We start from the raw sequence: 25888 nt of genomic DNA, 5'->3' as shown, positions 1-25888 counted from the left end.
AACAGCAGGCCGCACTTGGAAAGGGGTGAGGCGAGTTTGGAAAGAATGAAAGGATGGGTTCACTGACAGTGAGAAATCTGTCAGGGGCTTTGATTTCCAAGGGGATGAACCTGAATTTGGTCCACAGAGATGTCACCCTGGTCATTGACCCCAAACACCTCGGAGACCTGATACCCCATACAAAAACCCCTACATAGCTCAGAGACAGTAATAATAAAGAGTTCACATTAATTGAGAAGTTATTTATTTATTGAGGAAGTTGGATAATGGACATTCAGACATGTAGGTTTGGTCCCAAACCCATCTCAGGGACTCTCAGCAGGATGCGTGAAGTGCCAAAATTCTCAGTCCCCTGAAGTCTGGGGATAGGTGAGGGTTTGCAGGAAGGAAGGAAGAGGGTGGCCGTCGTGAGGAACTGAAGGGCGGAGGGCTAGTCTCAGTCATGAGGAAATATAGTTGGACACCTCAATCAGGTTTCTGTCAGGGTCTCGGAAGTAGATGGACATAATGGGCCCTTTTGCCCCTGTCCTGGGGACTGGACCCTCCTCAATGGGAACATCACAAGCCTGAAGTGGGAGGAGAAAACAGAAGTCATCCATCACACTCTATGTTTGAGATAAAAATTTAATTTCTTATGGTGGCCTAGAAGACCCTATAAGACCCCTGTATCTTTCTGATCTCATCTCCTACCCTTTTCCCCTCCCTCATTCGGCTGCAGTTGCTTACCAGCTATATTACCTTGTGCAGAGTATTTAACTGCTCTATACCTCAGTGTCCTCATTTGCAGAATGGGGATGATAATAGTATATGGTCTTATCTAGTTAGTGGTAAAGCCAGAATTCAAACCCAGGGAGTCTGCGCCAAAGTCCATACTCTTAACCATTATGCTTTATCCATTTGTTTCCCAAAAAAAGTCCTTTTTTTTCCCAGGAGGCACTGGAGATTGAACCTGGGACCGCATACATGTGAAGCAGGCGCCCAACCACTGGGCTATACCTGCTACCCTCAAACCACTCTTTTTTGCTGATACTTTCCAGAAAAGGAGTCCAAATGACTTGCACAAAACATATTCAATGCCTCCATCCTTGCTAAATCTTCCTTTTTAATGTTAGGCCCAGAGTATTCAGGGAACTGAAATAGCTAGACTCTAATGACATTTTCATGCTTGTATAATACTTTGTTTTTACAATTACTTTTCCCTTTGTGGAAAGATAGAGTGGTTCTCATTTACTTGGTTGAACATCCTTTTCTTATTTTCTTTCTTAAACTTTTTATTTTGAAATAATTTCAAACTTACAGGACAGTTGCAAAATAATACAAACCCTTTACAGAGGACTCCAATATTCCCCTATGCAACCCCCAGATACTCTGATCCACCAATTTTAACATTTTGCTATACTTGCTATATCATCCTATCAAGCCATCTATTTCTATCAATCAAATTTTAAACATTTGAGAGTATGTTGTGTACATCATGCTCCTTGAACACATAATACTTCCATGTACATTTTCTAAGAAGAAGGATATTTACTTAAGTGTAGTTATCAAGTTCAAGAAATTTTGACATAGAGCTAATCTATATTCCAATTTTTTCACATGTCCCAATAATGTCCTTTTGGGCCTTTTCTATTCTCTTATTAGATCTAGTCCAGGATCATGTAGTGAATTTAATTGCCATCATCTCTTTAGTTGCCATTTTCTTTTTACATAAACTTATGTAAGAAAGAATGTAGGCATAATTTTTTACAAGGGTGATGTGAAGTTTCTTTTTAAATACATTTGTTTACATGAAAAACAATGTTAATAAAAAAATGGAGTGGATGTAACTCAAGTGGTTCAGGGCTCACTTCCCATGTACAAGGTCTTGGGTTTGATCTCCAGTACCTCCTAACAACAAACAAACAAACAAATAAACAAAATAAAAAACCAGCTCTCATCGGGGAGCAGATGTGGCTCAGTGCTTAAGCGCCTGCTTCCCAAGTATGAGGTCCTGGGTTCAATCCCTGTTACCTCCTAAACAAAAAAATAATGAATTAGTAATTGTGTACAGACATGATCTGGATGTGATGAAACCCATGAAACCTGGAGCCTAAGGAAGTCTTCCCTGGCTCATGTGTCTGTTTTCACTGTATGAGCAGCTGCTTTCTCAAAAAGATTGGAAGTGTGCCTCACCTTGAGGTGCTGGATCATTTTGTCCAAAGGCATCTTTGTGATCAGACATATGTCCAGGGAGCCAGGAACCGGATGAGCAGCCTTGGGCTCAAATTCTTTTCCCACTTCATGAAGGTTAAATTTCTGGTCTCCAAAACACAGTGCTTTCCGGTCTCCCTATTTGGGGGAGAGAAATCAACCTAGAAATAAACCCCCAAGATGAGTTTGGGCTAAAGCCCCAACTACCACCTCCAGCAAGTTTCAAACTTTTAAAAAATAGAACAGGGCTTTGAATGAAAAACAGCATTGCCTTATCCACCCAAGTCTCTTGAGGCAACTGTTTATACCTCAAATATATATATTTTTAAAAGATTTGTTTTATTTATTTATTTCTCCCCACCCGCTTGTTTTTCACTTGCTGAATCTGTCTTCCTTGTTTCTTTAGGAGGCACCAGGAGCCGAACCCGGGACCTCTGATGTGGGAGGGAGGTGTCTAATTGCTTGAGCCACCTCCGCTCCCTGCTTTGTTGTGTCTGTCATTCTGTTTTTCCTCCCCATGTCTCTTTTTGTGTCATCTTCTTGCATCAGCTTGCTGTGCTGCCCATCTTGCCACCTCACTGTCTTCTTTAGGAGGTACCTGTTTCTGAACCAGCGACCCCCCGTGTGGGAGGCAGGAGCTCAGTTGCCTGAGCCATATCGCTTCCCCTCAAATATATATTTGTTTGTATTTCTCCTGGACATTATTTCCATACCTCTAAATAACATGTTTGGGTTTTTTTTAAGATTTATTTATTTATTTATTTATTTATTTATTTATTTCTCTCCCCCTCCCCCTCCACCCCGGTTGTCTGTTCTCTGTGTCCATTCACTGCGTGTTCTTTGTCCGCTTCTGTTGTTGTCAGTGGCACGAGAATCCGTGCCTATTTTTTTGTTGCATCATCCTGCCACGTCAGCTCTCCGTGTGCTCGGCGCCATTCCTGGGCAGGCTGCACTTTCTTTCGCGCTAGGCAGCGATCCTTATGGGGTGCACTCCCTGTGCGTGGGGCTCCCCCATGCTGGGGACACCCCTGCGTGGCAGGGCACTCCCTGTGCACACCAGCACTGCGCATGGGCCAGCTCCACACAGGTCAAGGAGGCCCGGAGTTTGAACCGCAGGCCTCCCATGTGGTAGACGGACGCCCTAACCACTGGGCCAAGTCTGCCGCCTAAATAACTAACATGTTTATATCATCCATGGCAACTTGCCTACACAATATACATTTCTTCCTTTTTAAAAAAATTTTTATTTTATTTATTAATTTCTCCCCTATCCCCCTCATTGTTTGCACTCATTGTCTGCTTTCTATTCGTTGTGTGCTCTTCTTTTTTATAGGAGGCACTGGGAACCAAACCTGGGACCTTCCAAGTGGTAGGCGGGTGCCCAAATCCTTGAGCCACATCTGTTTCCCTCCTCCTTTTTTTCCCCTTGTAAACACAACCCACATTTCAATGAAGTCAATTGTGTGTCCAGCTTGCAAAAAACCTACATTTCCCAGCATACCTTGTAGAGAAGGGAGGCCATGTAGGGTAGACTGGACAATGAGATGTTAGCAAAGGTCATGGGTAGGATTTCCGGGAACCTCCCTGCCCCACTGAGCTGGTATTTTTTGTCTACTCACTTCCTCCTTTTTCCCAGTCACTGCCTAAGACCTGACTGCCTACCTCTGGACGGGTTGTTAAATGAGAGAAAATAAAACCCTATATTACTTAACCCACTGTTAGTGTAGTTTTCTCCTGCATGCCTCCAAACTCAGTCCCTAACTGATGCACCTCTATTTATTGAGTTAGCAACTTTGGACATTGTCTATCATCTCCCAAACATGATAAATGGGAATTTACCTCATCCACACCACTACCCTTACCAATAGAATTCTATCATCATTTTTAGTTCCTCTTGTGGTTCCTTTACAATTTTTAAATAACCCACTTGCATCTTTATTTTTAAATGGATAGGGAGTATGTCATCAGTCTTACTATCCCTCCCTTCATAGCTCCTCCCTCTCCTGTACCTCTCAACTCCTGTCATTTCTTTTACAATTTTTATATTTCTTTCTTTTATATCACCATAAATGATACCACACCCGTTCCATCTGAAAATTACTTTATTTCACGTTTGCATGTCCATGATGGTTTGGCTGGATACAACATTCTAGGTTGTAGGTTATTTTCCCCAAACCCTTTTAATATGTTCCTTCATTGTCTTCCTGAATCTGGTATTGCTGTTGAGAAGTCTGATGTTAATTTGCTTTTCATTCTTTTGTAGGTAATACACCCAAGCTCCACTCCTGTAGCATTTAGGATTTTTCTTGATCCCAGATGTTCTGAAATTTCTCTCCAATGCATCTAAGTACAGAGAATTGAAGCATCATTTGCTTCATTATCATCATTGGTCCATGCAAGTCTCCTCTTCTGTTTCATTTGTGCATTTATACTTTTTATCTCCATTCTCCATTCCTGTCCCCACCTTAGGCAAGCATTATAATATATTTGATGTGTATCCTTTTGTTTTTATAAGTTATTGTACAATGTATACTATTATTTTTTATGCATGTGTGTTATAAGTGGTACCAAGCTGTAGACCAGATTCTGTTTCTAATTTATCACTTAGCATAATGCTTTCAAGACCTGTCCTTGTCATCATGTATCCTCTGATACTGCATACTATGTTTTTGCAAAGTGTTACATCTTAGTTTTAAAAATTTTACCATTTGCCATTCCATAGGCCCTTTTAATATAAGATCTACATTTTTTAAAGTTCTGGACAATTCTCAGCTATTGTTTGTTCAAGTATTGACTTCCCTTCATTCTGTTTATAATCTTTATCAGGGACTCTTCTTTAACAGATGGTGGAATTTCTCTATCTATGCTCTGTCTCTTAGGATTTTTTCTACATTTTCCATATCTTTGTTCTTTGTGCTATTTTGGCAGGGTTCCTGGCCTAATCTTTTTTTTTTTTTCCACTTTTTAATTGAAATATATCATTCACACACGAAAATACATAACCAAAAAGTGTATAGTAAAAGTTGTGAACTTACAAAATAAACATGCATATCTTCACGTAGGGGTTCCCCACATCACCCACCACCAACCTTGCATTGTTATGAAACATTTGGTACAAATTATGAAAGAATATGGTAAAAATCTTACTACTGACTATAGTCCCTATCTTACATTTGGTGTGTTTTTCCCCCAATATATTTTTATTACAAAAGTTGTGAACTTACGAAACAATCATGCACATGTGCAGAATTCCCACTACCCCTTCACCAATATACCACACCGTGGTGGAATATTTGTTATAGATTATGAGATAATATCATCAGACTATTACCACGAACCATGGTCCATAGCATACATTTGGCACACTTTTTCCATAACCCTCTATTATCAACATAGTACATCTTTGGCATAGATGCATGAATATTACAGTATTGGTGTTAACCACAGTTCATAGGTCACACCAGTTGTAGTTTTCCCATGCTTCTCCACATTCCCACCACCCTGCGATAGTGACATACATCTGCTCTAGCTCACAAAGGACACCCTTGCGTCTGTACCATCAACCACAATTTTCATCCACCTCTGGGTTCGCTGTGTTATTCAGTCCCTAGATTACTCTCTAGCTTTCTTTCTATTGACATTTATTCCCCTAGACTACCCTTTTCAGCCACATTTCCATTTATAAACCAGCAGCTACTCACTATAATGTGTTACCATCAACCCTATCCATTTCCACACTTTTACAGTTAGTTAAAACTTCTGCATGCATTAAGCACCAGTAGTCCTTCTTACCCCTCCTCTTGTCTCCTAATAACCCACACTCTAGGTTTTAACTCCATGCGTTTATTCTTTGTATTTAGTTCGTATTAGTGAGACCATGCAATATTTGTCCTCTTATTTCTGGCTTGCTTCACTTAGCATAATGTCTTCAAGATTCATCCATGTTATCGTATGTATCCGAATTTCATTTCTTCTTACTGCAGCATAGTATTCCATCATATATATATATACCACATTTTGTTTATCCATTCATTGACTGATGGACACTTAGGTTGTTTCCATCTTTCGTCAATTGTGAATAATGCTGCTATGAACATTGATATGCAGATGTCTGTTTGTGTCACAGTTTTTAGTTCTTCTGGATATATTCCTAGTAGGGGAATTGCTGGATCAAAGGGCAGTTCTATATTTAGCTTCTTGAGGAACGGCCTTGGCCTAATCTTACCTTTAATTAACTCTCTTTTTCACCTGTTTAAAACAATTAACATTTATATATTTTTTATTTCTAAGATCACTAACTGGCCCTTTTTCTGAACTGCCTGTTCTTGTTTTGTGGAACACAAAACACTTTAGCATCCCAAGGAAATTAAATATTTTATTTAACAATAAATCATAATTAATTCTAAATTATCGAATAATACTACTCAGTAAACTTTAAAGTCAAATTATGATTATTCTGTTAATGCCTTTTTCCTCAAGTGTCAGGAGAAAGTCCTATTATGATTGCTTTATTAACACTGTTTCTTCAGGTGTCGATTGATCTGTTGAATTTTTTCTGTCTTTCATAATGTTGGTTTTCCTAAATGCTTGGTGATTCCAGAATATATTATCTTTGTATCTGAGGATTTCTTGTTAGACTGTAAGATAGTGCGGGGGGGAGGGGGGGCGGGGAGGGGGGGATAAAAACAAACAAACAAAAAAAGATAGTGGGGAGTTAGTGCAATGGCTTTCACTATTTTCAGCGAGTACAGGAAGGACAGTTTAGCTCATCGGGCAGAGCACCTTGAGGGCTGGTCTTCTGGTTATGCAACTTGTTTCTCCAAAATGTTAGCCTAAATGGAATATTCTTGCCCTAGCTAATGACACCATCTTCTAAAATAGAATTCTTTGCATACCCTGGCCTGTAACTCCCCTCTGTGGCTATATCTTCCTCTGTGTCTATGGCTTCTCTTTGTGTCATTCTCCTTAATTTCCTCAGTTCCTGGTCTGCTGGTAGTTCCCCTTTTTCCCTTTTAAGTGGCTCTGAATGTATGGATTTATTATTTTGTTTTATCCAGTTATCATTATGTTGGTGCTGGAGGAAGACCTCAACATGTGCTCAGCCTATCCCCTTGAAACCATGTGAACATTTGTTATAGATTATGAGATAGTATCATCAGACTATTACCACCAACCATGGTCCATAGCATACATTTGGCATACATGGAACCATAATTAAGCTATCCTTACTTTTCCTATAGGTTGAGTTTTAAAGTTGAAAAATCCAGAAATATTATATTTACATTATTATTACTGTGAAAATATTGTATATTGCACAGTGCATTCTGTGATTACATTTCATTTTGGTACAGCTTTACTTAAAAGTGTGATTTTTTTTTTTTTTGCTTTCTCTCCTGCATTTACCACTTTTTAAACATTTTTTTTAATTTTTAAAATTTATTTATTTATTTATCCATCCCTCCCCCCCCCTTGTAGCTTGTTCCATTCTTTGCTGTCTCTTCTGTGTCCATTTGCTGCACATTCTTTTTTTTTCTGTATCTGCTTGTCTCCCTTTGTTGCATCATCTTGCTGCACCAGCTCTCTGCGGTGCACAGCCATCAGCTCTCCGCGGTGCACAGGCCAGCTTGCCTTCACAAGGAGGCCCTGGGACGTGAACCCAAGGCCTCCCATATGGTAGACGGGAGCCCAACTAGTTGAGCCACAGCCACTTCCCCACTTTTACCACTTTTGAAGTCATTCTGAATTCTCAAGGATAGTTTTAAACCTGAAATCCTCTTTTTTATCCTTGGATTTCTCATTCCTAGGACCTTTTTTTTCCTCCCTGTCCCAAACTGGATTGATAGTTCTCTAGCTACCTTTCTGGGATCTTCTTCTTGGGATCCACTACATCCTGAATTCCATATCTTTCTCATTCCTGGCTTAATCGATTACTCATTTTGATGTAGCATACCCTCAAGTAATTTTCAAGCAAGTGGTCAAGATTTCTGAGTCTTTTTATGTCTAAGAATGCTTTATTCATAAAGCTTATCCTTGGTTGGGCATGGAATCCCATTTTTGACATTTTTCCCTAAGAATCTTGGGTGTGTTATTCTATTGTCTTCTAGTCTCTAGTGTGATTCTTGGGAAATATGACATTTGTATGTTTCTGTTTCCTCTGTATTCCTTTGTATGCTACTTTTAAATCTCTCTGAAAGCTCTTAGGATCTTCTATTTCATTATCATGTGCTATAATTTCCTAAGGATGTATCTAAGTGTCAATATGCAGATACTCAGTTAACCATTTCTCTATGAAGACCAGAAAGTTCTTTCACATTATTTCTATGATAATTCCCTTCACCTTTTTTTCTCTGTTCTCTCTTTGGAAGTCCCATTATTGAAATCTGAAACCTCCTTCATTGATCATTTTATCTTTTTTTTACAAAAAAAAAATTTTATTTTGAAATATGTTTAAACTTACAAGATAGTTACAAAAACAACACAGGGAAGCAGATGTGGCTCAACTAATAGAGCATTCGCCTGCCATATGGGAGGGTCCAGGGTTTGATACCCAGGGCCTCCTGACCTGTGTGGTGAGCTGGCCCACACGCAGAGCTGCCCTGTACAAAGAGTGCTGTGCCACACACACAAGGAGTGTGCCCTGCAAGGAGACCCCCCCGCGAGAAAAAAGCACAGCCTGCCCAGGAGTGGTGCACACACAGAGCTGACACAGCAAGATGACACAACAAAACAAAAGAGACGCAGTTTCCCGGTGCCACCATGGGTGCAAGTGGACACAAAAGAACACACAGTGAGTGGACAAAGAGAGCAGACAATGGGGAGGGGGGAAGGGGGGAAGGAGAGAGAAATAAATAAAATTTTTTTTTTAAGATTTATTTATTTACCCTCCCCCCCCCCAGTTGTCTGCTCTCTGTGTCTATTTGCTACGTGGTCTTCTTTGTCCGCTTCTGTTGTTGTCAGCAGCATGGGAATCTGTGTTTTTTCTGTTGTTGCATCATCTTGTTGTGTCAGCTCTCCGTGTGTGCAGCACCATTCCTGGGCAGGCTGCACTTTCTTTCACGCTGGGCGGCTCTCCTTATGGGGCGCACTCCTTGTGCGTGGGGCTCCTCTATGCGGGGGACACCCCTGCGTGGCACGGCACTCCTTGTGCGCATCAGCACTGTGCCTGGGCCAGCTCCACACGGGTCAAGGAGGCCTGGGGTTTGAACTGCAGACCTCCCATGTGGTAGACGGATGCCCTAACCACTGAGCCAAGTCCGCCGCCCTAATAAAATCTTAAAAAAAAGCAAAAAACCCCAAAATAATGCAAACCCCATACAGAGAACTTCAACATACCCCACCCATTCCCTGCCCAGATCCACAGATCCATATCCACCAATTTTATTTTTTTTTGCCACATTTGCTGTATCATTCTATGTATTTATCAATCCCATTTCCTGAGCACTTGAGTGTAGGTTCTATACACCATGTTCATTGAACACATAATACTTCCATGTCCATTTCCTAAGAACAAATATATTCACTTATGTAACCACCTTAAGTGCAGTTATTGACTTCAAGCAATTTAACATTGATATAAAGCTTACAGTCTATATTCCAGTTTTTCATATGGCCAAATAATGTCCTTTTGAGCATTTTCTCCTCCCTTGCTAGACAGATCCCATCTGTATTAGTTAACCAAAGGGGTGCTGATGCAAAATACCAGAAATCTACTGACTTTTATAAAAGGTATTTATTTGGGGTAGAAGCTTATAGTTACCAGGCCATAAAGCATAAGTTATTTCCCTTACCAACGTCTGTTGCAACATGTTGGAGCAAGATGGCTGCTGGCATCTGCAAGGGTTCAGGCTTTCTCTTCCTCTTAAGGCCCCCTGGTCCCAGCTTCTCCCAATATCAGCTGTAGGTTGGGATAAATCTTGTCTCTCTCCCAGTGCTTGTTTCCCTCCCGGCTCAGCTGTTCTGCTCTCTCCATGAGGATAGTGGTAAACTATCTGGCAAATGGCTCATCTCCTCCTGGAGCCTCCGCCGTGTCTATAGAGCTATCTCTATTCCTCTGTGTTCTTCTCCTGTGTGTCTACTTTCCAGGGTTCCAGCAACCAAAACTCCAAACTCTCTTCTCTGCTGTGTAATTTTCTCTGTGAGTCCCCACCCACCAAGGGGGCAGGGACTCAACATCTTACTGACATGGCCCAATCAAAGCCTTAATGATAATTTAATCCAGTAAAAGTGAACCCACTGAATCTAATACAATCTAATATGCCCAGAGGAACAGACCAGTTCACAAACATAATCCGATATCTATTTTTGGAACTCATAAACAATATCAAACTGCCACACCATCCAAGATCATGTATTGTCTTTGTCATTGTGTCTTTAATTGGTCTCTTTTTTTAAATTGTGGGAACATACAACATAAACTTTCCAATCTCAATCACTCCCAAGCATACCATTCAGTGGGATTATCCACATTACTTGAATTCCAGGATGGAAAAAAAAAAAAAAGAAGGAAAAAAGACAGACCTTTCCTAGTCTTTGCAAATTGACATGTGCAAGTGCTCTTCTTCAGGACTTAACCAGACAATGAGTTTAGAGAATAGCTTGAGGCCAAAGTGTAGGAGCCTCCCTGATCCGTTCTGCACATATATCTTGTCTTGGGCATGAGCTTATAGCCCTACGAACTCCCCTCTTTGGATGGTTCTAAATGTCCTCCATTCCCTAGGGAACAGTTCCTTCATAGTCCTGGGCACTGTACTGTGTGTCCTACAGCCAGCAATCCCTTGCTCCAGGCAACCCTTTCAGAGCTTTCCCACAGCATTCTGTAGGAGAGATCTGTGAGCTGCCTTCTACATACAGAGCAAATTCAGGCCACCACCAGACATGCATGCTCCCAGTATGTACATGAGGGTTACTCTGCTCCCTCTGAAACCAGGATCAGAGACCCATGCTAGGAGTGCAGGCCTGCTCAGTTTGGAAATGGTGAGGTGTGGGGAAGGCGCCAGCCATGGCGATCAAGAGCCTACTACTTTTAAGAAGTCTTTTTCTTGATTCAGTGCTCACCCTGTTACTATAGTCCTTTAACTCTTTTCTGGGGCCCTGAGAAAGATGTTTCTGTCAGTTCTTGCTGGTTGTTCAAAACTTCTGTGGGGTGATGTGGCCCTGAAATATCTCATTCTGCCATCTTGACTGACTGGGGTGGGCTATCTTTTTACCTTTTCTATCAATTTTCCTGTGCTTTTGTATTTGGAGTTACGTTATTTTTGAAGTGTTATACTTGAATTTTACTCCACCTGCAATGTAGCATTTGAAGAAGAGATTACCTTGAAAGTCATGACCTCCATGCCCAGGATCTTGGAATAAAACATGGTGGTGTCTCTGATGCTCTTTACTGTCATCACGATGTGGTCAAGTCTATGGATAAGACATGGGAAAGGAGTCTGGCTACTGTCCCTCCATGACTGAAAAAAAAAAAAAAAGTCCGATGACACCACATTGCCATGCCTCACTCCCATGTTTCCTTCACCTCACCTCCCTTACCTTCCCCAGTTACTACACTTCTTCCTCAACCCTATTTGAAGGGGGAAAGTCCTGGGAGAAAACTTCAGTAGGGTCTTATTGCCCAAGCACAGATACACATGAGTCCACAGGTCTGCCATGACTACTATCCACTGTTTTATTGTTCTCTTTCTCCTTACAGAGAGATAGAGGTGATGATAAAGGAAGTGGAGACCAAGACCAGACCTTCCCTTGTTTTCTCCAAACTGGAATTCTTCTCTTTTTCAAGAAATGACAAAACACAGAGGAGGCCCAACCTGATGAAAGTAAACCTCCATTGGCCAATTTTAATCCAGCCTTCTTCTTTCCCACTTATTGCTGTGATCATAGAGGACAGGACATGAAGGGAGTATCCAAGATGAAATAGTTGTTTCTAGGCAAGTGTGTTTACAGATCCATCTTGGCATCAGTTTGGAGGGTATGCCGCTCTACTCTCCTTCCAGCCTTCAGGACACTCCCCACCAGATCTTTCCCTTGTATTTTTGTGACTTATGTTCTTTAGTAATTTGTGTATTTACATAATGCTTGCTACAAGATTGTAAGGGACCTGTGGTGTAGCACTATAGGTTGTAGAGTATATTGGTTAATAGAACAGAATCTGGAGCCAGATTGATATTTAATTAATCTCTCTGTGCCTTGGTTTTCCCTTCTGTAAAATGGGTATAATTTTATAGTTATTTTGCAACATTGCTATCAAGATTTTAAAAAGAGTTATATTTTAGGCTTAGAACAATGCTTGACACGTAGTGAGTACTATAAAATGGTTAACTATTATTATTATTAATATCATCATCATCATTATGTCGTAAACATTTTGTTAAGAATTAAACTTCCTCCCATGACCTCCAACTTCTATAGCCTCATCCATTGCTCTTGAATTGCAAGCTACACTGTTCTGCTTGAGCAAGATTGGTATTGTCTTTGAATGATTGGTAGAATTCACTGGTGAAGCCATCTGGTCCTGGGCTTTTCATCTTTGGGAGGTTTTTGATGACTTTTTCAATCTCTTCACTTGTGATTGGTTTGTTGAGGTCTTCTATTTCTTCTCAGGTCAGTGTAGTTTGTTTTTCTATTTGTAGGAATTTGTCCATCTTGTCTACATTGTCTAGGTTTTTGGTGTACAGTTGTTTATAGTATCCTCTTATGATCGCTTTTATTTCTGTGGGGTCAGTGGTAGTGTTCCTCCTCTCTTTTCTGATTTTATTTATTTGTTGTCTCTTTTTTCTTTGTCAGTCTAGCTAAAGTTTTGTCTGTTTTGTTGATCTTCTCAAATCACCAACTTTTTTGGTGTTTTTAATTCTCTTTATGTTTTTATTTTTGTTCTCAATTTCATTTATTTCTGCTCTGATTTTTAATATTTCTTTCCTTTGGCTTGGTTTGGAATTAGCTTGTTCTTTTTTCTAGTTCCTCCAGGTGTACAGTTAGATCTTCAATTTTAGCTCTTCTTTTTTTTATTTTTTAATTTTTTAATTTTTAACTTTTTAAAATTTTTTTAATTCATTTTGTAAAAATATTACATTCAAAAAATATGAGGTCCCATTCAACCCCACCACCCCGTCTTCTTTTTTAATGTAAGTACTGAAGGCTATAAATTTCCTTCTCAGCACTGCCTTTGCAGTGTCCCATAAGTTTTGATATGTTGTGCTCTCATTTTCATTTGTATCAAGATATTTGCTGAATTCTCTTCCAATTTTTTCTTTGACCCACTGATTATGAGTGTTTTTTAATTTCCATAGATTTATGAATTTTCCCTTTTTCCATCCATTATTGATTTCCAGCTTTATTATGTTATCATCAGAGAAAGTGTTTTCTATAATTTCAATCTTTTTAAGTTTATAGAGTCCTGTCTTATGACCCAGCATGTGGTCTGTCCTGGAGCAGGATCCATGAGCACTTGAAAAGAGTGTGTATTCTGAATTTGGGGCTATAATACTCTATAAATGTCTGTTAGATCTAGTTCATTTATGTATTATTCAAGCCCTCTGTTTCTTTATTTATCCTCTGTCCAGATGTTCTATCTAATGCTGAGAGTGGTGAATTGAAGTCTCCAAATATTATTGTACAGACATCTATTTCTCCCTTCAGCTTTGCCAGTGTGCGCTCATGTATCTTGGGACACTCAGGTTACTATGCTAAATAACTATACTTAGTATAGTTATTTCTTCTTGCCCCTTTTATTAATCTGTAATGGCCTTCTTCATTCCTTATAACAGTTTTACATTTTAAAATCTATTTTGTCTAATATTAGTATCACTACTCCAACTCTTTTTTGGTTACTATTTGCATGGAATAACTTTTTCCAATCTTTCAGTTTCAGCCTGGTTGTGTCCTTACATCTGAGGTGAGTCTTTTGTAGACAGCGTATAGGTAGCTCATATTTTTTATCCATTCTATCGTTCTATGTGTTTGTTTGGGGAGTTCAATCCATTAACATTCATTGTTATTACTGTAAAGGCATTACTTATTTCATCCATTTTGTCCGTTGCCTTTCTGTTGTCATATCATACTATTGTCTGTCTTTTTATCCTTTAATTTACCCTTCCTAATAAACTTCATTCCTACACTCTTCTCTATGTCTCTCACTTTTTCCTTTCAGGCTGCAGTCCTCCGTTTAGTATCTCTTGTAGTTAGGTCTTTTGGTAACATACTCTCTTGGTTTTGGTTTGTCTGTGAAAATTAAACTCATCCTCATTTTTGAAAGACAGATTTGCAGGATACAGAATTCTTGGCTGACAGTTTTTCTCTTTCAGTACCTTAAATACATCATACCACTTTCTTCTCTCCTCCATGGTTTCTGGTGAGAGGTCAGCACTTAATCTTATTGAAGTTCCCTTGTACATGATGCTTTACTTTTCTCTTGCTGCTTACAGATTCCTCTCTCTTTATATCTGATACTTGTCATTTTGAATAGTAGGTGTCTTGGGGTAGGTCTATTGGGATTGTTCTGTTTGGGGTGCATTATCCTTCTTGAATATTGATATTTATGTCTCTTATAAGGGTTGGGAAGTTTTTGATCATTATTTCCTCAAATATTCTTTCTGCCCCTTTCCCATTTTCTTTTCCTTCTGGAACAATGATAATGCATATATCCATGCATTTCATGTTGTCATTCAATTCCCAGAGGCCCTGTTCTGTTGTTTTTTTCCCCCCATTCTTTTCTCTTTCTGTTCTCCTGTCTTTTCCAGTTCAGATGTTCTATCCTTGAAACCACTAGTTCTGTCTTCAGGCAATTCAAATATGCAGTTATGTGCCTCTAATGTGTTTTTTTAATGTTTTTTAAAAAATTTCTCTCCCCTTCTCCCACCCTGTTGTCTGCTTTCTGTGTCCATTCGCTCTGTGTGTTCTTCAGTATCTGCTTGGATTCTCGTCAGCAGCACCATGTATCTCTGTCTCTTTCTATTGTGTCATCTTGCTGCATCAGCTCTCTCTGTGTGTGGTGACACACCTGGGCAGGCTGTGCTTTTTTCACGCAGAGTGGCTCTCCTTATAGGATGCACTCCTTGCATGTGGGGCTTCCCTATGTGGAGGACACCCCTGCATGGCACAGTACTCAATGCGCACACCAGCACTGCGCGTGGGCCTGCTCACCACATGGGTTAGGAGGCCCTGGGTTTGAACCTTGGACCTCCCATGTGGTAGGCGGACGCTCTATCAGTTGAGCCAAATCCGCTTCCCTAATGTATTTTTTTAAAAGATTTATTTATTTCTCTCCCCGTCCCCCGCCCAGTTGTCTGTTCTCTGTGTCCATTTGCTGCATGTTCTTGTTTTTGTGCACTTCTGTTGTCAGTGGCACGGGAATCTGTGTTTCTTTTTGTTGCATCATCTTGCTGTGTCAGCTCTCCATGTGGGAGGCACCGTTCTTGGGCAGGCTGCACTTTCTTTCACGCTGGGCAGCTCTCCTTACAGGGCACACTCCTTGCGTGTGGGGCTCCCCTATGTGGGGAACACCCCTGCGTGGCAGGGCACTCCTTGTGTGCATCAGCACTGCGCATGGGCCAGCGCCACACGGGTCAAGGAGGCCCGGGGTTTGAACTGCGGACCTCGCATGTGGTAGACGGACCCCCTATCCCCTGGGCCAAGTCCACTTCCCCTGTAATGTATTTTTAATCTCATCTGTCATGTCTTTCATTCCCATAAGCTCTGTTACTTTTCTTTGTAGGCTTTCAGATTGTTCTTTATGCTCAACCAGTGTCTTCTGAATACGCTTTATCTCTTTAGTCACGTTTTCCTTTAACTCCTTGAATTGATTTAGGAGATTTGTGTGATTATCACTGATTAGTTATCTAAATCCTGTATCTCTTCAGGATATTTGATTTGTTCCTTTAACTGGGTCATCTTTTCCTGTTTCCTAGTATCACTTAAGTTTTTACTGATGTCTAGGCATCTGAATATGTTGGTGAATTTACTCTGATGGTCAATTCTCTCTCTAGCCTAGTGTTTTTCCCCCCACAGCTCTTCTTTAATTTTTTTAAAAAAGATTTATTTTTATTTGTTTCTCTCCCCTTCCCCCCCACCCCATTGTCTGTTCTCTGTGTCCATTCACTGTGTGTTCTTCTGTGTCTGCTTGGATTCTTGTCAGCGGCACCGGGAATCTGTGTCTCTTCTTGTTGCGTCATCTTGCTGCGTCAGCTCTCCATGTGTGCAGCCCCACTCCTGGGCAGGCTGTACTTTTTCCTGCAGGGTGGCTCTCACCTTGTGCGTGGGGCTCCCCTATGCAGGAAACACCCCTGTGTGGCACAGCACTCCTTGCATGCATCAGCACTGCGCGTGGGCCAGCTCACCACACAGACCAGGAGGCCCTGGGTTTGAACCCTGGACCTCCCATGTGGTAGGTGGACGCTCTATCACATGAGCCAAATTCACTTCCCTCTTCTTTGATTTTTAGTTCAACTTATTCTAAATCTTTAAAATTGTCCATGTGAGTGGATATGGTTCAAGCTGTTGAGTGCCTGCTCCCCACATGGGAGATCCTGGGTTTGGTTCCCGGTGCCTCCTAAAAAAACCCAAAAAAAACAAAAAATAAGCAAAACAAGTGAAAAAACCAACTGAGGGGGGCTGATGTGGCTCAGTGATTGAGCACCAGCTTCCCACATACAAGGCATTGGGTTCAATCCTGGCCCCCAGTTGCTCAAGAAAAAAATTTGCCCAGCTTAAGTTAGCAAAATCAGGCCAGGGACTCACTAATGGAGCACAGATTTTCTTCCAGGCATGGGCTAAAGAAAGCCCTAAAAGGGGTTTTTCGCCTTTGAATTTCCTGGCTGGTCAGCAGATGGCACTCATTGGTGAACCTTTCCACAGAGGTGTTTCTTTTTAACCTCTACTTTAGTGTGTTTCTAGTCTGGCCAGAACCGAGATTCAAAGCAAGCTCTGCTGGCTGAATTCACTGAAGAGAAGCCCTCTGACTCACCCTTGCTCTTCCCTTGTAATAGCTGAAGGGGATGAAGACATCTATTCCCCTCTCAGTCAGCTGCAGTCACTCAGGTGTTTTATCTAGGCTTAACGTCTTGAGTGTGGAGGATAGGAGCCCTTCCCAGCTGCCACAGGGGTTCAGTAACTCAAGTTTGTCGTTTCAAGTTCTTCATCTCTTTCCTTCACCCTCCTGGGAGTTTCTCAGCACTGTTCTGGTCTGCTGACCCCCAAAGCAGTTCCCTCGGACAGCTTTTGGCCCTTTCGCCATTGTTTTTGTGAGAGTTGAGCCCTGCCTGCCTACTCCACTGCCATCTTCCTGGAACTCTTTTAGCCTCAGGATTTCTGCATGTGCTAATATATGTCTCCCTGACCAGAATTTAAGTTTCATAAAAATAAGGCTTTCTCTCTTTTGTTCCCCCAATGTGTCCCAAACAACTAGCAAATGTTTAATAATATTTGTTTAAGAAATATCCATTGCAACAATTAGGCCCAGTGCCTGGCACAAAATAAAGTCTGACTGTTTCCATTCCATTCCATTCCATTCCATTCCATTCCATTCCATTCCATTCCATTCCATTCCACTCCATTCCACTCCATTCCACTCCACTCCACCCTATGCTATTCTATTCTCTTCCACTGTATTCAATTCCTTTTAAACCATTTCATTTTAAATAATCAATTTCACTGAGCCCCAGCTGAAAAATACTGTGTTATTGTATTTTAGTGCATTGAAGAGGCAACAGCAAAATTGCTGAGTTCTGCTGGACTCCTGGGTGCCAGAGACCCACATGGACACAGAAGCAGTGGGATAAGAAAATGACTGACATTTAGGCTCCATTGGAAATAAAGTGATACATTAAAAATCTTAATATCCTTGTAATGTCTGGAATCTGTAATAACATCCCCTTTTCATTACTGATATTGGTTATTTATATTTTCCCTCTCAATTTCTTGAGAGAAAACAGAAATTATGAATATTATTTTATTAGTCTGTTCAAAGAACCAATATTTGACGTTGTTGACTTTCTCTGTTGTATGTTTGCTTTCTATTTCACCAGTTTTTGCACTTATCTTTTTCATTTCCTTCCTTCTGCTTTCTTAGTGTTCAACTTACTATTCCTTTCCCAGATTCGTGATTTGGAAGCTCAGATCACTGATTTTCAACTTTTCTTCTTTTCTGATCTATCCAGGCAGAACTATAGATTTCCCCTGAGCACCACTTTAGATGCATCCCCTCCCCAACTTGTAAATTAACTCAATCGATTTTTCCCATTATTCCATGTCCTACCAGCTCAGATTCACAGCCCATATCCTGCTTCGCAGACTTGGAGCTCCAGCTAGCTCAGATCTCAATGATGAGCAGGGATGGCTTTTTTAAGGCATAAGAAGGAGGCCAGTGTGGCTTAGAATTCCAAGAGTGAGTGAGGGGTGAACTGGAGGGGAAGGCAGGGTTCATGTCATGGTTTTGGAAGTGAGGTTAGGGAGTCTGGTTTACAAAAAGATTGTCAAGACAGTAATCATAGAAGATGTAGTGGGAGTGGATATGGCTCAAGCAATTGAGGGCTCACCTCCCGCACAGGAGGTCCTGGGTTCAATTCCCGGTGACTCCTAAAGACAGAAACAAACAAGCAAAACAAGTGAAAAAACTAACTCAGGGAAGCCGGTGTGGCTCAGTGGTTGAGTGCAGGCTTCCCACATACAAGGTCCCGGGTCCAATCCCCGGTTCCTAAAAAAATAAAAATAAATGAATAAATAAGTGCAGAAATAAAAAAGATATACTGTGTCCCAAGTCCTATTCTAAGCACTATAAAAAACATAATCCCTTTTATTTCTCAAAACAACCCTATAAAAATCGGCGTAGTCAGAACGTCCCAAACGTGATGCTTGCCCCATACACACACGGGGAAGGCTTCTATCTTCTTACAAAGTCCTCTTCAGTGTACCCTGCACAGTGCCAGGGGACCTGGGATTCTTAAAATTAATCCTCCTGACCCCTCCCTACCCAGCCCCATCAAGACAGCCTCAGGGACATCCTAAAAGAGCCACCTTTGTCTCCCTCCACCTGTCTCTTACTGAACTAGTTCCCCCAGAGCTGGCTGGAACCACCCTGAGGGAACAGCCAGCCCTCAGCCCAGGCCCACACCTTCAGGCGTGTTTGTATCTGAAGGGACCCTCAGTCTGCTAGCGCAAGGTCTATCCATGTTCCTCTGCTGCCCTCTGCTTGTCTTTGAAAGAGGGAATGAAAGAGAGGATGGGAAGATAGAAGTCAGCACACCAGGATGACCCGCCCAGAAGGGAATCCGGTTACCAGATTTGGGACGGGGGTCCCCAGCCTCAGCGCCAGCACCCGTGCCCAAGGACCCCAGGAGGCACCCCATTCACCTGTTTTGCTGAAGTCCTGCCCCACATCCTGACTGGCAGCCTAGAAGGCACACGGCACAGCATGGAGGGTACGTGTCCCCGACTGAGCTGGGAGAAGTGTCTGCCCTTGCTCGGAGATCTCCGGACAACCCTTTGGCCCATTGCCTGGAGATCAAAGGGCAAGAGTGGGAGGAGGGCCACAAGCTGAGGTCTGCTGGCGGTGGCAGAGGTAGGTGCAAGTACAAGGACTCTGACATAAAACGCAGGGCCTAGGAAGTAAAAGACTTAAGGGTGGGGAGTATATGGGGACCTCTTATATTTTTTGAATGTAACATTTTTTAAAAAATAGAGAAAAATAAATAAATAAAAATAAATTAAAAAAAAAAAACTTAAGATAGACGTGGGTGAGGGAGATCACTTTTTAGTAACAGAAAAACCATCACAAAATATTGGGGGGGACCCTTATTCTAGGGTGTGAGGCCTCTGATCTATTTTGGGGTGTGTCTCTGGAGTGTGAGGTCTCTAATCTATTTGGCAACTTGTGTCCAGGGTGTGAAATTCTGAGCTGTTCGAGTTAAGGAATCATGTCTCTCACTTACTATGGGTCTCTTTCTGAGCCAAGATCTCTGAGCAATTAAGAGTTCTCTGTCCCAAGGTATGAAGTTTCTGAATTCTTTGCAGCCCAGATCTCTGAAGTCTTCCCCATCCTCAGCCCACCCCCTCGCTTCACCCCATCCTCGCCTGCTGAGAGTCAGGGAGTATTTATTGACCCCAATGGACTGGTTGCCTTACCCTGAGCTGAGCCCCCCTTCTCTCCTGCAGGTTACTTCTCTGGCCCCTGGGTATGTGAGTTGCATTCCTGTTCCTAGACACACCCCAGATACTCACACACACAGACGGTGTGGTTATTGTTTTTAGCATAAGATTTTCCTTTATAGAGAATTACACAAACAATGCATAAATAGAGATCTTGTGTAAGGGATTCTTACAACACATCAGGGAAGCGGATGTGGCTCAACTGATAGAGCATCCACATACCATATAGGAGGTCCAGGGTTCAAACCCAGGGCCTCCTGACCTGTGTGCTGAGCCGGCCCACATACAGGGCTGATGTGCACAAGGAGTGCCGTGCCATGCAGGGGTGAAGATGTTCTTTTCTGTTAAGATTTGGCCAGCTGAACCAGTGTGTGCCTTAATCTGGATTATTGGAAGCCTTTTTAAGAGAAGCCAGAAGTCACAGAAGCCAGAAAGGAAAGGACAGCACCATGTAACAGGAGGCAGAGATACAATACAAGCCAATGGATCCCAAGGATTGCTGGCAGGCAGCATCAGAATGCTGCAGTCTTCGGGGAGAATGCAAGCCTTGCCAAGATCTTGAGTTTGGAATTCCACCCTCAAAACCATGACCCAATGAATTCCTGTTTTTAAGCTAACCCACTGTGTGGTATTTGTCATTGCAGACCTGGCAAACTAGGATGGGCTGGGAAGGCCCATTTTGGGGAGGTGTGTGTGTGTGTGTGTGGCTAGGGGAGTGGGGAGATGGAAATTGAATTGTCCACTGGGAAGAGTGAGGGGAAGAGTGGATGGTGTTGGCGGGAGCTAGGGACAAAATGATCTACTGAATTTAGGTTTGGCCTGCCCCTACTGAGTCAGAAAGGGAGGGAAAGCTTGGTGGGGGTGAGGAGTCTTGCACTGCCTTGGAACATAGTATTGTGCAGTTGTTGCGTGGACACCCCTATGTTGAGTTGTTGCAAAGCAGCTGCCCAGTCAGAAACTACATTGCCGACCTGAGTGGGACCATAGGACCAGTCCTTGAGTCCAAGGGAACGCAAATGAAAATGACGTGTGTCCTTAAGAAACAGTGCTGCTTTCTCTATTTGCTCTTTGTCCATCTTTTGGCAGTCTGAAGCCCTAGCAGAGGGCTGAAGTCACAATGTACAAGGATACTGGGATCCTCAGTCACTCTGTGGAGGTCCACCATCAACCAGGAACACCCCCACTAGTCTGTGACGAGAGCAAGAGCTAAACTTTTATCGTTGTGTGAAACCACTGGCGGGGTGGGATTTGTTCGCTACCACAAGAATTACTTCCTCAATACATTGTGCCATTGTGTGGATCAAATCCTGAGTGGAGAAGGACTCTGTGAGCTGACAGGCTCATAACTTGGATAAGGGAGCCTTCTTCCAGAAGGGCCTCTGCGTTTCTAGGAGCTGCTCCTCTGAGCAGAGCAGACTATCCCCCTCCTCTATGGCAGGCAGAGCTCAGGCCAGAGCAGGGGTGGGCACTGGGAGGACATCTGCAACTCCAAGAAAGACACAACCTTCTCTGCGGGGGGTGGGGGGGGTGTTGGGCATCAGACATGTTCTTCAGAGACCCAAAGAGGGGAATGAGGCTCTGGTGCTTTGTCGCTTGGTTTGACTTTAATAACGGGCTTCAGGGCACATGGAATCTGTGGAACCTAGCCACTCCGTACGTAGATGACTTGAAGATAGTTTTTATTTCACCAAATGTCTCCAACAATGCATTTTTTTCTACTTAGAATGGAAGCCCTTTCTGTTGAGTTACCGAGAGCCATCATGATCCCTTACCCTCCATTGCCTAGCCCCAGTACTTCTTCCCAGGACATAGCCCCAGAAGAAACAGCAGGGAAGGAGTTAGGACTTTACAAAACATGACCTCCTTCAGGGCCTTTTGGTGTTCCTGCAAACCCAGGCCCACACAATGGGTTGGGACAGTGTTTGTTTAGAGAATATATTTCTACCCCAAAATGCCTGCCTTTCCGCCAGATCTGGAGTTTGTGATGACTTGAGGGAAGACATTTAAATCACTTATGCTCTGTAGCTCAGTTTCCCTGTCAATAAAAATGGGTGTGCTAGAACCTAGCCTGGTCATCCCAAAAGGGATTTTGGAGATTCTGTGGAAAGGGCCTTTTTGTGAATTAGGCATTCTTCCAGCTGCAAGTAATGGAAAACTCTACTAGAGTGCCTTCAAGTAAGAGGGTTTTCCTTTCTCTCATTACTAGAAAATTTGAGGTTGACAGTCTCAAGCTCAGTGATGTTGTGAGTAGGGTCAAAATTTCCTTCCCTCTTTTACCTTGATCATGTTTAAGCAAGCTGACTTTTGTCCTTGTATCTGTTGCCTCATACGCCCAAGATGGCTGCTGTACTTCCAGACCTCATATCTATATCCAGTGTAAGAAGAAAGGACCAGAACAAAAGCTGTATCCTAATAAGGCATTGTCTTTTTATTTGGGACTATACCTTTTATCTCATTGACCAAAACCATGTCAAAACCCACTCCACTCCCTTCCATATCAATCACTAAAAAAAGGGAGTGAGATTACCAAGACTGCTTTTGATCCATCAAAATTCACCCCTTTGGTCTGGGGGAGGAATTTATCCTCCACAAGAACAGGGATCTCTAACCACCATCCGAAGAGAGTGGGGATGGGCTAGTGGAGAGGAAGATGGGGCTGAGGACGGTAGGGTAGGCAGTGGAAAGCATCTGCCACGGAACCACAGACTAAGAGGCAAGATGAGTTGAGTTCTAGCCCTCATTCTGAACTGGAACTACTGTGTGGCTTGGGTTCTGTCCCTTGCCCTCTCTGGGCCTTGGTTTTCTCTTCTGTATCAGTGATCTCAAAGGGTACTCCATGCATTGGTGGCCCTGTGGCTTTGACCTGGACACTGGGCCTGGGTTGTGGAATCCATCTCATAGCAGAGGAAGCCCTCTAAGTCTTTTATTTATTTATTTCTCTCCCCTTTCCCCGCCCCCAGTTGTCTGCTCTCTGTGTCCATTCGCTGTGTGTTCTTCTGTGTCAGCCTGTATTCTTGTCAGCGGCACCAGGAATCTGTGTCTCTTTTTGCTGTGTCAGCTCTCCGTGTGTGTGGTGCCACTCCTGGGCAGGCTGCACTTTTTACGCACAGGGCGGCTCTCCTTGAGGGGCGTGTGGGGCTCCCTTATGTGGGGGACACCCCTGCGTGGCAGGGCACTCTGCGCACATCAGCACTGTGCATGGGCCAGCTCACCACACGGGCCAGGAGGCCCTGGGTTTGAACCTTGAACCTCCCATGTGGTAGGTGGACGCTCTATCAGTTGAGCTAAATCCGCTTCCCCCTCTAAGTCTTGAATGGGAAAGACTCAGAGTCTACTTGGCTTTTCTACCATCCCACATAGGCAAATTGGTCTATCCAAGGATTTCTCCTCCCTCTGGGATCAAGGCCCTTGGAGATAAGAAAGAACAAGGGTAGTGGCAGTGAGTTGAATTATGTATCCCCCCAAAACACATGTTCTTTTAAAAAACGTATTTTAAAATTTGTTCAAACTTACAGGGCAACTTTTGTTGTATCATTCTATCTATCTATCTATCTATCTATCTATCTATCTATCTATCTATCTATCTATCTATCTATCTATCCATCCATCCATTTATATATATATACACATATCTGTCTATGTATCAATCCATTTTTTGAACACTTGATTGTAGGTTGTATAAATCATATTCCCTGAACACTTAATACTTCCATGTACATTTCCGAAGAATAAAGATATTCACTTCTGTAAACTTCTTAAGTGTACTTATTGAGTTCAAGCAATTTAACATTGATATAAAGTTTGTAGTCTATATTTCAGTTGTTCATGTACCCCAATAATGTCCCTTTGAGACTTTTCTTCTCCCTTGCCAGATGCAATGCAGAATCATGTATTGTCTTTATTTATTTTTTTAATGTTACACTCAAAAAATATGAGGTCCCCATATACCCCCCCATGTATTGTCTTTGATTGCCATTGTCTCAACCACTCCCAAGCATACCATTCAATGGGATTAATCACATTCACAATATCGTGGTACCCTCACCACCTTCCATTACTAAAACTTCCCCATCTCTCCAAACAGAAACCTTACACCCATTATGCATTAACTCCCTGTTCCCCCTGACCCCTGCCCTGCAACTTGTGTCCTAACTTCTGTTTATGTGAGTTTGCATAGTCTCCTATATTTTCTTTGTAGTTACCATAGGGCTTAAATTTAACATCCTAAATTTATAACAATCTAATTTGCTTTGATGCCAGCTTCACTTCATTAGTGTACACAAACCACCTTTACGTAGTTCTTGTCACAGATTACATATTTACACATTATGAGTACAAAACCATTTTATACATTTGCTGTTTAGATGCTGGAAAAGACAAGAAAACACATTCTCCCCTAGAGCCTCCGGAAAGGAATACAGCCCTGCAGACACCTTGATTTTAGACCAGTGAGAACCATGTTTATCAGACTTGTTTATCTGGGAATGTCTTAATCGCTCCCTCATTTTTGAAAGAGGGTTTTACCAGATACAGAATTCTTGGTTGTAAGTTTTTTGCTTTTGCTTTTTTTTTTTTTTTTGGAGGTATCGGGGATTGAACCCAGGACCTCGTACATGGGAAGCAGGCACTCAACCACTTGAGCTACATCTGCTCCCCTGTTTTCAGCATTTTAAGTATGTCATCCCACTGCCTTCCTGCCTCCACGGTTTCCAATGAGAAACTGGGACTTAATCTTATCAAAACCCACTTGTGTGTGACATGTTGCTTCCCTCTTGCAGCTTCCAGGATTCTTTCTTTATCTTTACTATTTGACAGCCTGACCTCCAGACCTATAAGATCATAAATTTGTATTGTTTTAAGCCCTTAAGATTGTGGTAATTTGTTACAGCAGCACCCATTTATTTTTCCCAGTTGAGGTCTCTCAAACCAAACTAACGGCCCAGATCCAGAGACGAATAGACAAAATTCATCTGTGGCATTACTACCCACTTCCTCCAACGGAACAACTGTGGGATCATAATAAAAAATGTATCATGCAAATGCTTCAAACAATGCAAGGTATTGTTGTTGGTGGGGGTGATCTATGGGAACACTGGATGATGATATGCATATTTGTTTTGTAAGTTCACAACACTTTTACATTTATTGTTTATGTATGTTTATGCATGAATGATATATTTCAATAAAAATTTTAAAATAAAAAATGTGTTATGTCCTGAGAGAGTTGACTTAATTCCTTAAAGATATTTCATTTTCACTGTCTTGTAACCTCATAACAATCCTGTGAATCTGTGACAGGTCAGAATGGTGCTTATGACTCCCCATTTAACAGATGGGAAAACTAAGGCCCATGGAGGACACATGACTTGGCCAAAGTCACATAGCCAGGACGAAGATCACCAAATTCCAGCCCTGAACACAGCATAGTAGCACTGAGATCAGGAACATGTGGGAATGGGGCCAAGAATTCCATCTTCCTGTCTAGGATGTAACCCATCAAATTGCAGTTTTCTTCTGGAAGAATCACGTTCAAGTTTGGCCCTGATTTCTAAGAGGGCCCCAT

At 42.1% G+C, this 25888-nt stretch overlaps 1 protein-coding gene and 1 long non-coding RNA gene across 2 annotated transcripts in view; one reads left to right on the top strand and one right to left on the bottom strand.

Moving 5' to 3' along the window:
- The window catches only part of LOC131277180 (uncharacterized), a 29261-nt gene extending 11203 nt beyond the window's left edge, over positions 1 to 18058 (top strand). Inside the window, exons 2-3 of the long non-coding RNA XR_009184347.2 lie at positions 11882 to 12005; positions 17873 to 18058. This is a non-coding gene — a long non-coding RNA (uncharacterized lncRNA). The remainder of the gene's footprint in view (positions 1 to 11881; positions 12006 to 17872) is intronic.
- GLOD5 (glyoxalase domain containing 5) lies at positions 228 to 19648 on the bottom strand. Its single transcript, XM_058291264.1, has 4 exons — positions 19531 to 19648; positions 11505 to 11642; positions 2173 to 2328; positions 228 to 566 (listed from the first exon to the last, which is right to left on the bottom strand). Exons 1-4 carry the CDS (start codon positions 19591 to 19593, stop codon positions 441 to 443), a joined length of 483 nt encoding a protein of 160 aa, XP_058147247.1. The 5' UTR covers positions 19594 to 19648; the 3' UTR covers positions 228 to 440.
- Between the last annotated feature and the right edge of the window lie 6240 nt (positions 19649 to 25888).

This window comes from Dasypus novemcinctus, chromosome X (genome assembly GCF_030445035.2).
Source record: "Dasypus novemcinctus isolate mDasNov1 chromosome X, mDasNov1.1.hap2, whole genome shotgun sequence".
In the NCBI taxonomy this organism is placed as follows: Eukaryota; Metazoa; Chordata; class Mammalia; order Cingulata; family Dasypodidae; genus Dasypus; species Dasypus novemcinctus.
This window is presented reverse-complemented; position numbering and strand designations above follow the sequence as displayed.